This window comes from Numida meleagris, chromosome Z (assembly GCF_002078875.1).
Source record: "Numida meleagris isolate 19003 breed g44 Domestic line chromosome Z, NumMel1.0, whole genome shotgun sequence".
Lineage (NCBI taxonomy): Eukaryota > Metazoa > Chordata > Aves > Galliformes > Numididae > Numida > Numida meleagris.
The window spans coordinates 1565660-1580114 of NC_034438.1; the positions used below are offsets into that span (position 1 = coordinate 1565660).

Below are 14455 nucleotides of genomic sequence, written 5' to 3' on the forward strand. Positions count from 1 at the left end.
CGCACATCTGCTTCTCATTCCGTGTGCTCCGACCCTTTTATTTATACTCCCCGAACCCTTCCTTTGGCATTTCTCTCTCGGGATGGAGAGGAAAACAGGGAGCGGCTCCAAGGCTTCCCTCTCCTTTCCCCCCGCTTGTTTGGGACCCCCAGCTGGACCCTCCCGGCTCTATGGGTTTATTTATTGCAGTAAGGCTGGGCTGGCCGTGCCCGGCGCCGTGCCCAGTCCCTCGCAATCTGTCCACCCGGAAGGCCAGCAGCCAAACCAGTTTTCCATGGTTGAGCCGGGCACATTTTCCGTCGTGTTTTTTGTCAGGAAGCAAACCCACCCAGTGCGTGCGCCGCTCAATGGGAGCCTTTTTTTGTGTTTTTCTATTTTTTGTTGTTGTAATTCCTTTTCCTCTCTCCGGCTTGTGGCGAGGAGTGGAGGGGCTGCCCCAGGGTGAGCCCAGGAGAGCTCAGAATGGGAGGAAATGGGTTTTTTTTTGCTATTTTTAAGGCCGTGCTGGAAGGAAGGACCCATCCCCACTGGAGTGGTAATGTTGTGTAGTTGTAGGATATATTACCCCATAAATACCTCCCATTTAGCTAGAGGTACGGCTCCCATGGCACCAAGGTGGGGATGGAGGAGAGCAGCCAGAAACACAGGGGCTAAAATGCCACCGACACTATCACTCACTGTGAGAGACCCCAACCAGGCATTGTCGCAGCGCTGAGGACCTGGTTGGGTCTCATCCTGGTGGGACATCTGAGGATTTCCCTCCTGCTCTCTCTTTTATTTTCTCTCCTTCGGGATTTTATTTTATTTTATTTTATTTTTGCATGGGAGGGGACGTGCATCACATGAAGGATAAGCGAGCTTCCATTTGAGCAGAGCGGTTGCACGGGATGAATGGAAAGCCGGTTGCGTTAAGCTTGATGTGCTTTCCCTCCCCAGGGATTCATGTGCACACAAACCCATAGGTTTGCACGTGTGTACATGTATATCTACACCCCATTGGCATAGGAAGCAGAGATGTGGAGACACCAGGATCATGTGCTTTTTTGGTGACACTGCACTCAGAGGCATTCTGAACACCCAAGTGTGTCCAGGAGAGCACCAGGGCTTGAGCAGAGCTCTGCAGAAAGGAACCCTGCTGAGCATGGAGCATCTCCAGTGCTGTCACATCTCCCAAAAACCAGCAGAGAGGAGCAAAAGACACCCAGGGCACCGTACTCTCCATCCAGCCCCAGCCTCGTTATCCAGGAAGCTGCTTCATTAAAAATAAGAAATGTTTGACAACGAGGGCAGCAAGGCACTGGAACCAGCTGCCCAGAGAAGTTGTGGATGCCCCATCCCTGGAGGTGTTCAAAGTTGGTTGGATGGGGCTTTGCGCGACCTGATCTGGTGAGAGAAGCTCCTGCCCGTGGTAGGGGCTGGAATTGGATGGGCTTTAAGGTCCCTTCCAACCCAAACCATGCTGTGATCCTATGATGGGGGACAGGAGTTGGATCTGAATGGCTTTAAGGTCACTTCCAACATAAACCATGCATCCACGTTGGGTGCAGCCACCCCACACCTGCTCCCATAGCACCTTTTCCCACACCGTGGTTAATTCATTTGCCCCAGCCCTATGACTTGATGCACCCCTCGAAGCACCATCTGGAGTTGGGCTGTGCCTTTCATACAGCTCCAGTAATTATGTTTATTTGCCTGCTCGGGCTCCTTTATCACTGGGATCCCTCTTTGCCAAAACCTGCTCAGCGCAGGATGGCCCCGTAATATGGCATTCTGTTTTAATCCAGCTGCTGCCCACAGTGACCCACAGCTCCTGATTTTGGACATTTATATGAGCTCTGAAACTGGAAAGCGTGCTGGGTAATTTCAAGAAGCCAAAAAGAAGAAACCAAAGTGAAAACACAGCCCTTCAATTATAGGAAGCACTGAGCTGAGCTCTGCTCTTGCCAGAGCTCCTGTTTGCTTTTAGCTGGGACCCCAAAAATGTTTTCAGCATCCACACCGCATTGGTCCCACCACGTGTAGGGCTGCTGGGTAGCACCTGGGATCCCCTTGGTGTCCAAACCCCGAACTTTGTCCTGGAGTTCAGGAGCTGGATGTAATGTGGTGCTCAGATTGGGATGGGACCTCAGTGTAGATCTAAGGGGATGCTGGAGCTTTCAGGATGGTTGTGGGATGGCGACTTCCAATGCCAATGCCAGTAGAAATAACCAGAAATCTCCCAGTCTTAACTTAAATCCCCGTGGGCTTGGGGTGGATGCAATTCCTGTTGCAGCTGATGGCAACCAGATCCTACGGAGGGTCATCAAGTCTGACTCTTATTTTCTGTATAAGTTTTGGAAACTGGAAAGAATGGCCATGACTAAAATGAAGAAGTGCTGAAGTATGGCATTGCCACCATTGATGGGCTGGAAGGGGTTCTCCAAACCCTTTTCCTTTGGATTCCCTGTTTGGAGTTCACGTGAAGTTTGCTTTCTGATGAATCATGGAATCATTGAGGTTGGAGAAGACCCCATGTAGTGTGTGTGAATACATAGGGTTCCCACAGGCTCGGCGTGCTGGGGAGGTGGTTGCTGTTGATAAGGACAGATCCTGGTGTGCCCAAGGATTTTATTCCAAGATTAATGTTAACACTGGAAAATCCAGTTGGCACTGGAGAGCCACCAGGCTAGAGGCCACCTCTGTGATCTCAGTCCCTGAAGCGTTATCTACATGATCAAACCCTGTTCCCTTTCCCGGCAGCAGCTCGTGTTGCCTCCTCCCATCCTCGCTCTGAGCATCCTCCCGGTCAGCGTGACCCTGTTTTCATCCTTCCTCGCACAAAAGCATCACCTTGGAAACCTCCGCCCTTATCTACCTTGCCTAGATCTAAGCAAAATCATCATTTTATTTATATTTTTTTTCTGGGGGGTGGGAGGGGGGAGAGGGAGAGAGGGAGAGGGTGCTCAGTTTTGGGCGGAGAATCCTATTATGAGCCATTTTCCTGGCTCAGCCTCGCTGTCCCCGGGCAGGATTTATCCCGGGGGCAACGCCGCTCCCCGTCAGCCGGCAACATTTCCATTGAGCTGCTCCCCTCCCACCGCACCCCTGGGCCTGCCGTCCATCATCCCCACGAGAAATCCGATTCTTCCCGTGCAGGGAGGCAGCGGTGGGTGCTGCAGCGCCGGGGCAGAGCGACGGAGGCGAAGCCGCACCGCCCCACCTTCCTGCCGCGGGGAGAAGCGCTGGGTGCGAGGGCGGGCGGTTAATCACACCTTGAGCCGGAGACAAGATGTTCAGCGGGGAGGTGTGCTTAGGGAAATATTTGCCTTTTTGGTTTTTACATCCTCCTCCTCCTTTTTTTTTTTTTTTTTTTTTTTTTTTTTTTTTGGGGTTTTTTTTTTTTTTTTTTTTTAAAAAAAGGAGAAAAAAAAAAAAAAAAAAAAAAAAACAACGCCGCTCTGCCAGCCCTTCAGCGTGAGGTTTGTGGATCCCAGCGTTCACTCTGTGGCTCTGAGGATGGAGTAAATGGGTCTGTGCTGGGAGAGCCTTCCACCGTGGTCCCCCCATTCCCTGTTGGTGGAAAAGTCATGGGATGGGGGAAAGGACCTGTCCAAGGTGGCAGTGGGGTGGGAGCCTCCCTGCTCCCGCAGAGCATCCCCAGTCTGGAGCTGTGCGAATCAGCCTATCTGACAGAAAGGAGCTGTTCTATTTTGACAGATGAGGGTAATCTCGCATGCACATCTTAATTGCTTCATTAGGAAGGTGCAAATAAACCCGGGGCAAAAAGCGCTGTACGTGTGGGGCTGGTGGATGGAGGAGGGAGAGCAGCCAGCCCACCCTGGCTGCAGGGATTGGGAAAGAGCAGTGGGAAGGAAAGGAAGCAGCAGAGACCAAGCGTCAGTTCCTCAGGTGCTGGGCACCACAGACGTGGGAGATTGGCATGGAAAAGGAATGGGGATGAACAGAGCAGCTGGGATCCTCCTGGCTGCCTCACCTGCAGCAGGAGGGGGTGGCCGGCATGCTCAGCACCCTAAATATGGTCCAGATCCCTGTGGGACGCTTTGCTGGATGGTTCTGGTGTGGCCAGGATGCTCAGTGCCCTGAATGTGGGTTCAGACCCCACTGGGATGTTTTGCTGGATGGTTGGATGATTCAGATACAGAGCTTATGCCTGCAGGGACTGAGCGTTAGGGATGCTGCAGTCTGTGAGGAGTGGGATGGCTGCATTTGGGATGAGCATTAAGCAGTCCTGTGAGTGTGCATTGCGGGTGGTTGTTCTTTCAGGCTGGGATGTTTCTTTCAAATGTGGAGCTACTTTCCAAGTAGCTCCATGTGCCTGCTCCTACATAATGGAAACATGGACAATATAGAGTCACAGAATCATTAAGTTTGGAAAAGACCTCCAAGATCCCCAAGCCCAAGCCCAACCCACCCCACCATGCCCACTGACCATGTTCCCAAGTGCCACATCTCCATGGTACTGGAACATCCCTAGGGACGGGGACTCCTCCACCTCGCTGTTTAGCTTGTGCCAGTGCTTGACCACTCTTTGGTAAAAGAACTTGTTCCTAATATCCAACCTGAGAGCAGCACCTGGCAGGACTCTTACTTTGGAAAATAGGACTTTTTGTCATGTAAAAGCATGACAAAAAAGCGTGAATGAGTTTGAAGCATTCCCATAAAGGCAGTGTTTCAAGATGTCATCCTCAGCCTGGTCGAAACGTGGCTATTTTAGGTGTCCCCCACCTTTTTCCCCTCCCGAGTTTATTTTATCAATGCTGTCATTTGCTATGAAAAAGTGGGATTTTCTGTGTAACTCCATGCAGTTGGTTCAGCATTCATGTCAGGGGGTGACATCTGTCCTCAGACACTGAGGTTGCGGATGCTGGTTTTGTGCCTGGGATTCCTGAGGGCCTCACCCTGGGCTTGGGAGGAGGCAGAGGAGGGAGCTGGAGGAAGGCTCTGCTCCCACCCAGCCCAGCTGTCCTTTGCAGGGCATGGGAACAGCAAGGTCACTTCTCAGCCTGGGTGCCCAAGGGGAAAAATGCCCTTTCTGTAAATGTATGTGAACAAATTGCCGGGGCTGTCTCGCTTCCCACCTGCCCCGAACTATCTAAATGACATAAAATCACCTTCAATTTCACTGGTATCCGGTAAAGTATTTGCTTTCCTGAGTGCTCCGCTTAACAGAACCACATCTTGAGAGGACCAGGAGGGGAAGATAAAGGAAAATGAGTCCATTTCCACCAATGGGATCTGTGCATTGTTTTAGAAGCATAGCATCACGGAATCATGAAGGTTGGAAACAACCTCTAAGATCACCAAGTGTAACCTCAGCCCATCCCCACCATGCCCACTGACCATGTGTAGGCACAACAGCTGCCCTTTTCAATTCCTGCTAAGCATGGGTAGTCATAATCATGTTCCCCCCATGTTCCAATTCCAGTTTGCTTGCTCTCTTGCTGCTGATGCCTGAATTGGGGAGGATGGACCCAAGTGTCTGGGGAGAAGCAAGGAAATCCCTGCAAACAATTGGCTGGGTGGTCCGATGTCCTGTTTTTGGTATCTTCTGCACTCAGAGCGTGATCTGGCAATTAACAATTAACATAGATTGACACAAAGATGCATTTCTTCATGTGACAACCTTTTTATGCTAATTCTCCTTCCAAACAAAAATGAAAGAGACCAAGATCGCAACAGAAATTTAATTTCTCATTCTATTTTCATCATAGAATCATTAAGGTTGGAGAAGACCTCTAAGATCCCCAAGTCCAACCCCAGGCCATCCCCACCATGCCCACTGACCATGTCTCTCATTTTGGGCTACCAAGCCCTAGGAAGGAAGGTGTCTCCTCCTCCCTGTCTCAGGGGCTATTAATGATCATACACTCACCTCGGAGAACACATCAGATTTGATTTCATTTACGGGCAATTTAAAAGGAGATTTTCTACGGAGCTGGCCTAGCTGGTTAACATGGCGAATCCCAGCATGCTGTAGTGAATCAATTTGTTTCAGACAATAGCCGTAATTAGCACGGAGCTGATGCTCAGGCTGGGGGACGCAGAGCTGCATCTTCAGTCCTTGGCCACAGCCTCCAGACCTGTGGCACTTGGTCCCGTGCCAACGAGTCTAAACATGGGACTGGAGCAAGCACAGCTCCTGGGTGAAGTCAATCACCAAAGCATTGCATGGATGGGAGGGCACTCCCTGCGCAGTCCTGTTTCGACAGTGTAGGTGCCAACACTGAGCAGTGTGAAGCAATGCAACATCACCCTTTCCCCACACAGCAGATCCAACATGTGCCTGGAAAGATGTTGGCCGTGGGAGGACGTGGAGGAAGTGCGATGGGGAGGGACTCATTGCACAAGGTTCCTGAGGGAAGGATGTGCAAGAGGAGCATGTGGTGGTTATGAAAGGTGGAGAGGGTGGGGACCGAGGAGGAAGGAGACAGAGGAAGGGAGAGGGAAGCAGAGTTAAATCCCAGAGGATGTGGAAGGGTTTAAAGGTGATGCAGAGATGAAATGGAAGCAGGTGATGATGGAGGTGTGAGTGGGGCAGTGGGGAGGAGGACATAGTGAGGATGCAGGGTTGTTTTGGTGTTACTGATTGGGAACCCCCTGCTCATGTCCTGCTGTCTGTGTTCTGTCCTGTCGCAGGGCACTAAATGAGAATATGGCCAATGGCATTGAAGATCTTATTGGGATCCCATTCCCAAACCACAGCAGCGAGGTCCTATGTGGTCTAAACGAACAGCGACATGATGGTCTACTCTGTGATGTCATCCTCATCGTCCAGGACCAGGAGTACCGGACCCACCGCTCTGTCCTTGCTGCCTGCAGCAAGTACTTCAAAAAACTCTTCACTACCGGCACTTTAACTGACCAGCCCTATGTTTACGAGATTGACTTTGTCAAGCCTGAAGCACTTTCCGCCATCCTCGAGTTTGCCTACACCTCAACCCTCACCATCACCACCTCCAACGTCAAGCACATCCTCAGCGCTGCCAAGATGCTGGAGATCCAGTGCATCATCAACGTCTGCCTGGAAATCATGGAGCCCAGCAGAGGGGAGGAGGAGGAAGACGACAAAGAGGATGAAGATGATGACGAAGACGAAGACGAAGATGAAGAGGAAGAGGAGGAGGAGGAAGAAGAAGTGGAAGATTTTGTCAATCAGGAGAACCTGACTGATGGCCAAGAAGTAAGCTGTCACCAAAGCCCTTCCAAGTCTGATCTTACTGAAGAAGCATTTACTGAAGCACCTAAAGACTTTCCAAATCACTACCCAGCCAACAACTCCTCTGGACACCTGGGCGTGATACGAGACTTTTCCATCGAGTCCTTGCTGAGGGAAAACTTGTACCCCAAGGCAAACATCCCAGAAAGGAGGCCAGCCCTCTCTCCTTTCACCCCACCCTTCTTCCCCCATCTGTGGAATGGTGATTTTAGCAGCTTTCCCCAACTCGAAGAGCCGCAGATAGACAATGGCCCCTTGGATCTGGTGATCAAAAAGAGGAAGATCAAGGAAGAGGAGGAGAAGGAAGAACTGCCTCCGCCTCCTTTCCCTAATGACTTCTTCAAGGACATGTTTACCAACACCCCAGCAGCTCCCTTAGGGCACATTAAGGCAGAGACCGACTACAGCGCTTATCTCAATTTCCTCAGCGCTACTCAATTTGGAGGAGTTTTTCCTCCATGGCCCCTGGAGGAAGAGAGGAAGATAAAGCCCAAGGCATCCCAGCAGTGTCCCATCTGCAACAAAGTCATCATGGGGGCTGGGAAGCTGCCTCGGCACATGAGGACCCACACTGGGGAGAAGCCGTATATGTGCAATATCTGTGAGGTCCGCTTTACCAGGTGTGCACCCGGCGTGCTGGGGGGGTGAGGGGGAGGCTGGCTCCAGAGCTGTTTGTCCCTTTTGTCCCCAAAACAGAGCAGAGCAGGGCCTGGTCTCCATCCCTTCGAGAAAGAGGAGGGGAGAAGAGGGAAAGAAAGAAAGTGAACTCACCCGTTATGGTGGGCTGTAGATCATAGCTGCTCACAGGACAAAGCTTAAAGAACCAACGGGGTATTTTCAATCTCATCATCATTTAGCACAGTGGGAGGAGAGGGAACTGGAAAACAAATGGCAGCTTTTGGCCAAAGAGCCAAGGGAGCTTCATCCCTAACACGCTGGGAGATGTGTTGAGTGGGAAGAGCCACTGAATGGAGGGAAGTTGTTCGTTTGGGTTTGCATGTCATTTTGACATTGCTGTAGGCTGCAATCAAGTTGCACTTGTTTGATCATGACAGTGTCTGTGCTTTCTGAGGCAGTCCTAACAATTACATTCTGATTTGCAAGGGTTGGATTCATTGCCTCTGCCATCGGCACCCTCTGACGCCTCTGCATCAGCCTACATGGCTTGGGTACTGCACATTGGGTGAGACCAGCCCTAAAGCCAGGCTGCCCCCAGATAGGCACCATTGCACCTCTCCGCACCCCAGAAGAGCCCTCGGAGGTGAAGAATTGGAGCAGGCTCCAATAGAGCTATGCACATGTCACGCTGCAGCCTGCTCTGAAAGGCTGGGCACATTTAAATGGAGAGCAGAGACAAATAGATTCCTGGACCTGCTCTTGCTGAGTGTAATTAATATCTAATGAGTACAATCTTTACCATAATAATAATAAAGCTTTCTGACAGGAGGATGGTGCTTCAGCTCCTGGCTGTGAGCCCCATTAGGCTGAGCCAGAGGACAATAATACTCACAGTGGGCAAAGCAGAGCTGGTGACAATGGCCAGGCCCCCGGGGCACTCCGTGTTCAGCCTCTTTTCTTCGCCCGGCTCTGTGATAACATTAGAGTGGAATTTATGCAGATGATGAGCAAAATTACGTTACCATGCTCCCAAAAATAATTTTCCGTGCTCTGCTCCATCAGCGCAGCAGCCTCTGTGTTACGATGCGTTGTCACCATTCCCATAATGGGGATAATGGGAAGAAGCCGTTCTGGAAGCTTTAGTGTACAGCTCCCCAAATCCAATATGAACGAGGGCCTGTATCGTTGGCTTTGGCTGGGGAAACTGAGGCACAGAGTGATGCTGGCACTGCGAAAATGCGTAGGAAGGCTCAGGGGGAGAGCTCGGGTATCCCAACCTGTGGTCCAGGCTGTGATAGGAGGACTGGGTCAGCACTGTGGAGGAGAGTACTGTAGGTAAGGTTTCTGGATGAACCCGTCCTATGCATCCTTTCTGCACTCCTGGAACTGTGCAGGAGCAGAATCATAGAGGAAGATACAGGAAATGCTTTTTTGGGGGTAGGGGTCCCCCAGACTCCCCACTGGATGCAATCAGTCACTTTGTGGGTCCTCACAGCCAGGGTCAGCCTCTGCCACTCCCTGCTCCCAGAGCCATCTACCTGCAGGACTTCATTTAACAGCTCGTTAATTTTTTGTTTCAACAAAGGCCACTCAGGTTCTGGTCTGCTGCGGTGCACTGCTCGAGCACTACAGAGAACTCTGCAAATAGTTCAGCTTTCCCACCAGGACAGCCCCAGAGGGCTCAAGGAGAAACTATTGCAGCCAGAAAGGTTAACGTTATTTGTTCACATTATTCATGCTGTGACAGCTTGCAGAACCCTCATCGCTCTCCTAATGCAATTGCATTGAGGGTGTTCACACAGAGAGGGTATGTTTCTCCCTCTGCTTTATCCAGCATCCTCTATCGCACCCCACAGCTGCCCCAAACCCAGCACCTAGCTGAGAAGAGCACCCACCATGGTCACCCTATATGCAGGATTTATAGCCCTGGTGCACTGCGTGTTTATTAGGAACAGCAATCCTGTGAGGTTAAGCAGGGCGTACATGGGTTTAAATTCTATTATAGGTGGAGCTGGGAGCTCTGCTTTTCATTACCGTTTCCCAACACTTCCCATTACGTGACCCTGCGTCCATCTGCCTGCAGCTCCACTGAACGTTATCCATTTGGGCTGCAATTTTCTGTGGTGCTTTGTCTGCTTCTGAGAACTGATTTCAGCACTTTGGGAGGAAGAGGGAAAATGTGGCTTCACTAAAATCTCAGAATAACAGCACCTTTGACAATTTCTCATTTGGCTCTTGGGCTCTGGCCCCATGGAGCACGAGAGGTGCTTTTTTCTTCTTTCCAAAGTGCTGCAGAAGCTGCAAACCTTGGGAAACCGGTGGGGCAAGCTCCTTACAGGTGGTGACCAAGTGGCTCTGCTGCTGGGGACCTCTCTGCGTTACTCATGGAGTCCTGTATCTCTGCCCAGAGGCTTCCAGACCCCTCCTGGTGGGAGTTTTGTGCCTGCAGAACCCACGGAACCCTGCCTAGGGTTGTCCCAGATGTGATGTGTGTGGCCATGGACTCAGCTTGCTCTTCCTTTGCCCTCCTCCACCCATCCCCACCACCCAGGTGACCTCAGCAGCACTACTGAGGGAAGCAGGAGCACACAGAACAGATGCAAATCCCCATAAGCAGAGCCCCCAGACCATGGGCTCTGTGTCCCCCAAGCACAGCTGTGTGAAAGAGGCAGGCACAGGTACAGCAAGTGCACAGTCTGCTCTGTCCTGTGCATGGAGCATCATCAGCTCTCATGCAGACACCAGGACCGGATCATCTTGCCAGCGATAGCAGGGTGGCAGGAATCAGTATGTAGGCAGCAGCATGTGGGTTTTGAGAGCTCAACCTGCCAGCATCAATGTATTTGGGCTTGTTTTTTCCTCTGTTGTTGCCCTTATATCCTTTAGGTACTAATGACATTGCTCCATCTACTCTCCGCACTCTTCCTGGTGTCTCGGAGGGATCAGACTGAAAGCATTCCCAAAATCAGTGGAATTCTCCCACTTTTCTATTCACTTACTTTCCATGTAGAAACCTCTCTCGTGTATTATGGTTCAGTTCAGGTGCAGCCAGCTTCTCTTTTTATAACTGTGTGCCTCAGCTGTGAGTTTTGTAGAGTGCAGAAGGAAAAACTACAAAATGAAAAATAAAATAAGTAGCAACGGGGCTGCCAGCTTGGGAAAATATTCTAGTAGCTCTCCGTTGTTGCTTCCCAACTTAAAAAACAGGTGAGCATTGTAAACGGATGCCATGGGGATGGGTGCTGCACCATCCCCTGCATTGAAACCTTTTCCAAGCAGGTGCCGTCCCGCAGAGCAGTGCAGTGCTGCCAGCCTCCAGCTAGAAACCCGGGCTGCAGAGACACCCAGCGGCCAGATGTGGTCATTTACGCATGAGATTTATCCTAAACATTTTCTTTCCGTGTGTGTTGAAGTGTCTGCCCAGAGAGGTGGTGGGTGCCTCATCCCTTGAGACATCCGAGTTCAGGCTGGACAGGGCTGATGGAGCTGTGGGTGTTACGGTTCATTGCAGGGCAGCGGGATGAGATGGCCTTTGAAGGTCCTTTCCAACTCTAACAATACTGTGATCCTGTGATTCTGTGACCTTAATGATCATCCACAGAACCACGGAATGGTTGGGTTGGAAAGGCCATTAAAGATCATCCTTAGAAGCATAAAACCATGGAAATGGTTTGGGTTGAAGGAAGCTTGTTGCTGTTCTTTGCAGGGAGCTGGATGAGATGACCTTTAAGGGTCACTTCCAACTCAAATGATTCTATGATTCTGTGATTATTTCCAGTTTGTTTGGGGTGGGTTTGTTGGATTTTTCCCAATCCGAGCCATTTTGGGTTGGGCCGCAGAATATTGCAGTGCAGGGATGAGGCCGAATTCTCTTCTTTTGCAGACAGGACAAGCTCAAAATCCACATGCGGAAGCACACGGGTGAGCGGCCCTACCTGTGCATCCACTGCAACGCCAAATTCGTCCACAACTACGACCTGAAAAACCACATGCGCATCCACACGGGCGTCCGGCCCTACCAGTGTGAGTTCTGCTACAAGAGCTTCACCCGCTCCGACCACCTCCACCGCCACGTCAAGCGGCAGAGCTGCCGGATGGCGCGGCCGCGCCGGGGCCGCAAGCCGGCAGCATGGCGGGCGGCAGGCCTGCTCTTTGGGCCCAGCGGCCCGCCGGTGGAGAAGGCCTTCATGGTGCCTCCAGCCCTGGAGGAGGTGGGCGGCCTTCCCGTGTGCCTTCCCGGCCCCAGCCCCGAGCACTTTCTGAGCGGGACGAAGGCAGCGTTCAGCCTGCAGGAGCTGGAGGACACCCAGAGGAAGCTGCTGCGGCGAGCACAGCTGGACATGGAGCGGAACGCAGGCATCTTCGCCTTCGCCCTTGGCCACAGCGACAACCTGGCGGCCCAACCCTTCTTCCCGCTGGCCGACCCGTGGGGCACAGGGTTCAGCGGCCTGGCAGGCCTGGGCCACGTGGCGCCCATCTCGGAGGCCACCAACTAGGCCGCGGTGGGGCCGCTGCCTTCCTCCCCACGAGACTCAGCCAAGCGCTCGGGGTTGGGTCGCCCAATGTTGGTGGCTCCGTCCAAGGCTGCTGTCATCCTCAGTGCTCCCAAAATGTCACTTGCCTTAGCATGGGGCATGGCCACCCCAGGGACTCTCTGCTCGGGGGACACTGGACGCCCACGAGCTGTCCAGACTTGGGTTTGGTATGTTACATTCCTTGGCCATTTGGGTCAAAAGGACTTTTGGGAGTTGTTGGTTTTTTTTTTGTTTGTTTGTTTTTTATTAAATTCCTAACTCTGTCAACAAAACTAGTACTGAAGGGGATCCTGGTTGGTTAGTCCTAAACCATCCAAAAAAAAGGCTCTGGTATCACCCAGGAGGAATCTGGGTGGAAAAGGGGATATTTTGCTTCTTTCTTTTTTTTTTTTTTTTTTTTTTTTTTTCTAATGCGTTGCATTTGTTACTGTTTTTTTTTTTTTTTTTTTTTTTTTTTTTTTTTCCGTCTCTCAGTTTCACACAGAGAACCAAACCTCTTTTGGAGCATTTTCACTCCAGTTGCTTAAAAAGGTGAAGAAAGAAAGATTTTGGGGAGAATCAGAAATGTTTTGATCCGGAGCTTTGGGAAAACAAAACAAACCACGAGGGAATTCTGAAATGAAAATCATTTCAAACCAAAGATTCGGAATAGCTCACTGAGAATCCACCGTTACTGACCGTGGATGTTCGTCCTTAATTCACTCTTCCACCTAATCCCTACCTATATGTTGACGACAAAATTCAACAAAACGCTTGGATGCCCCTGAATCTGCAGTGCTGATTGGAAAAAATTCCGATGCACAAATTTCCCTGCTGCTGGCATCAAGGCGGCTTTGTGGGGAAGGGGCCACTGAAGATTTCTTGCAGACATGATTGTCTACTTGCCAGCTTGCAGAAATCATCTGCGTTCACCGTTTGTTGGTTCAGAAGATCTAAGTGTTAAAAACTGTGGCTTTTCCTTTCCTTCGTTTCAACAAACGAAAGGGAACGAGGGGACCGCCGTCCATCTCCGTCAGCTCCTTGGTTTGCCCACAGATGGTGCCACTCTGAAGCGGATGAGCGTGATGGAGAAAAACATACGGAAAGAAGAAAGAAAACCTTTTAAAGCTGCATCAAACTTTTTTTTTTTTTTTTCTTTTTAACTCTGTGTCAACATCCTGCACGGCGATGTTTTGTAGAGGACTGGTTCCTTCAGGTGTTTTTGTTTGGAGTCATTGTAAAATATCCAAAGATGCTGAGTACTGTATGATCTACAAGAACTTGAAGCACGTTGGGTTTTTTTGTTTTGTTTTGTTTTGGTTTTTTTTGTCCTGACTTGTGGTTTTGCTTTTTTTTTTTTTTTTTTTTCTATTTGTCTATGGGGGAAAACATTTGCAGTTTTTCTATTTATAACTATTTTTATGTGATTGCTTTATGTACAAAACAATGGGGGAAAAAAAAAAGAAAAAAAGAACAAAAAAAAAAAAAAAGGAGAGAGAAACACACACACCAATAAATTTGCCTTAGTTACTCACGGGACAATCACCCTTAACTTTCATCGAAGGTAGAAAGCGAATGGAAATTTTTAAAAAAGAAAGAATTTTACGTATTTATTAAACTCTATGAATCGATGCTGTTAAATTATTAGCAGGACTTGGTGCTCTTGCCTGTGGCCAAGCTGAGGAAGCTGAGCTGCCCCCCAGCCTCAGCTCCATCTGTACAAAGTTTTGGAAATCCAGAGTGATCACACCTTCTGAAGCACCCCACTGGATGGGGATGCTGGCATAGCAATGCCGATGGCCACTAATGAGTTAAGGTTGATTCTCCCGCGTTGCGCTGGGTTAGGTTGTACAGAGCTGGGAGCGTGTTTTGGGGCGGGTGGGTGGATGAGAGCAAACCCTTTGTTGGTGGCACACAGTGACTCCAGGCCACAGGTATTCTGGTGGGTGGGTGCGTGCTGGGGCTGACATCCCCATCCCATCCCAGCAGCAGAGCACTCTGGAAGGTGCACAGAGAACTGTGGGTGCCCATTCCCGGAGGTGCTTGAGGTCACATTGGATAGGCTGTAACATCCCTTCCAAACCTACTGATCCATGGTTCTATGGTT

General features: G+C 50.5%; 1 protein-coding gene across 5 annotated transcripts in view; it reads left to right on the forward strand.

The window, feature by feature from the left end:
* The window catches only part of ZBTB7C (zinc finger and BTB domain containing 7C), a 103967-nt gene extending 91197 nt beyond the window's left edge, over window positions 1-12770 (forward strand). For all 5 annotated transcript variants that reach the window (XM_021380268.1, XM_021380272.1, XM_021380269.1 and 2 more), the window contains 2 exons: window positions 6637-7836; window positions 11718-12770. In XM_021380268.1, the coding sequence (XP_021235943.1) occupies window positions 6653-7836; window positions 11718-12330 (1797 nt within the window). In that variant the 5' untranslated portion in view covers window positions 6637-6652 and the 3' untranslated portion in view covers window positions 12331-12770. The remainder of the gene's footprint in view (window positions 1-6636; window positions 7837-11717) is intronic.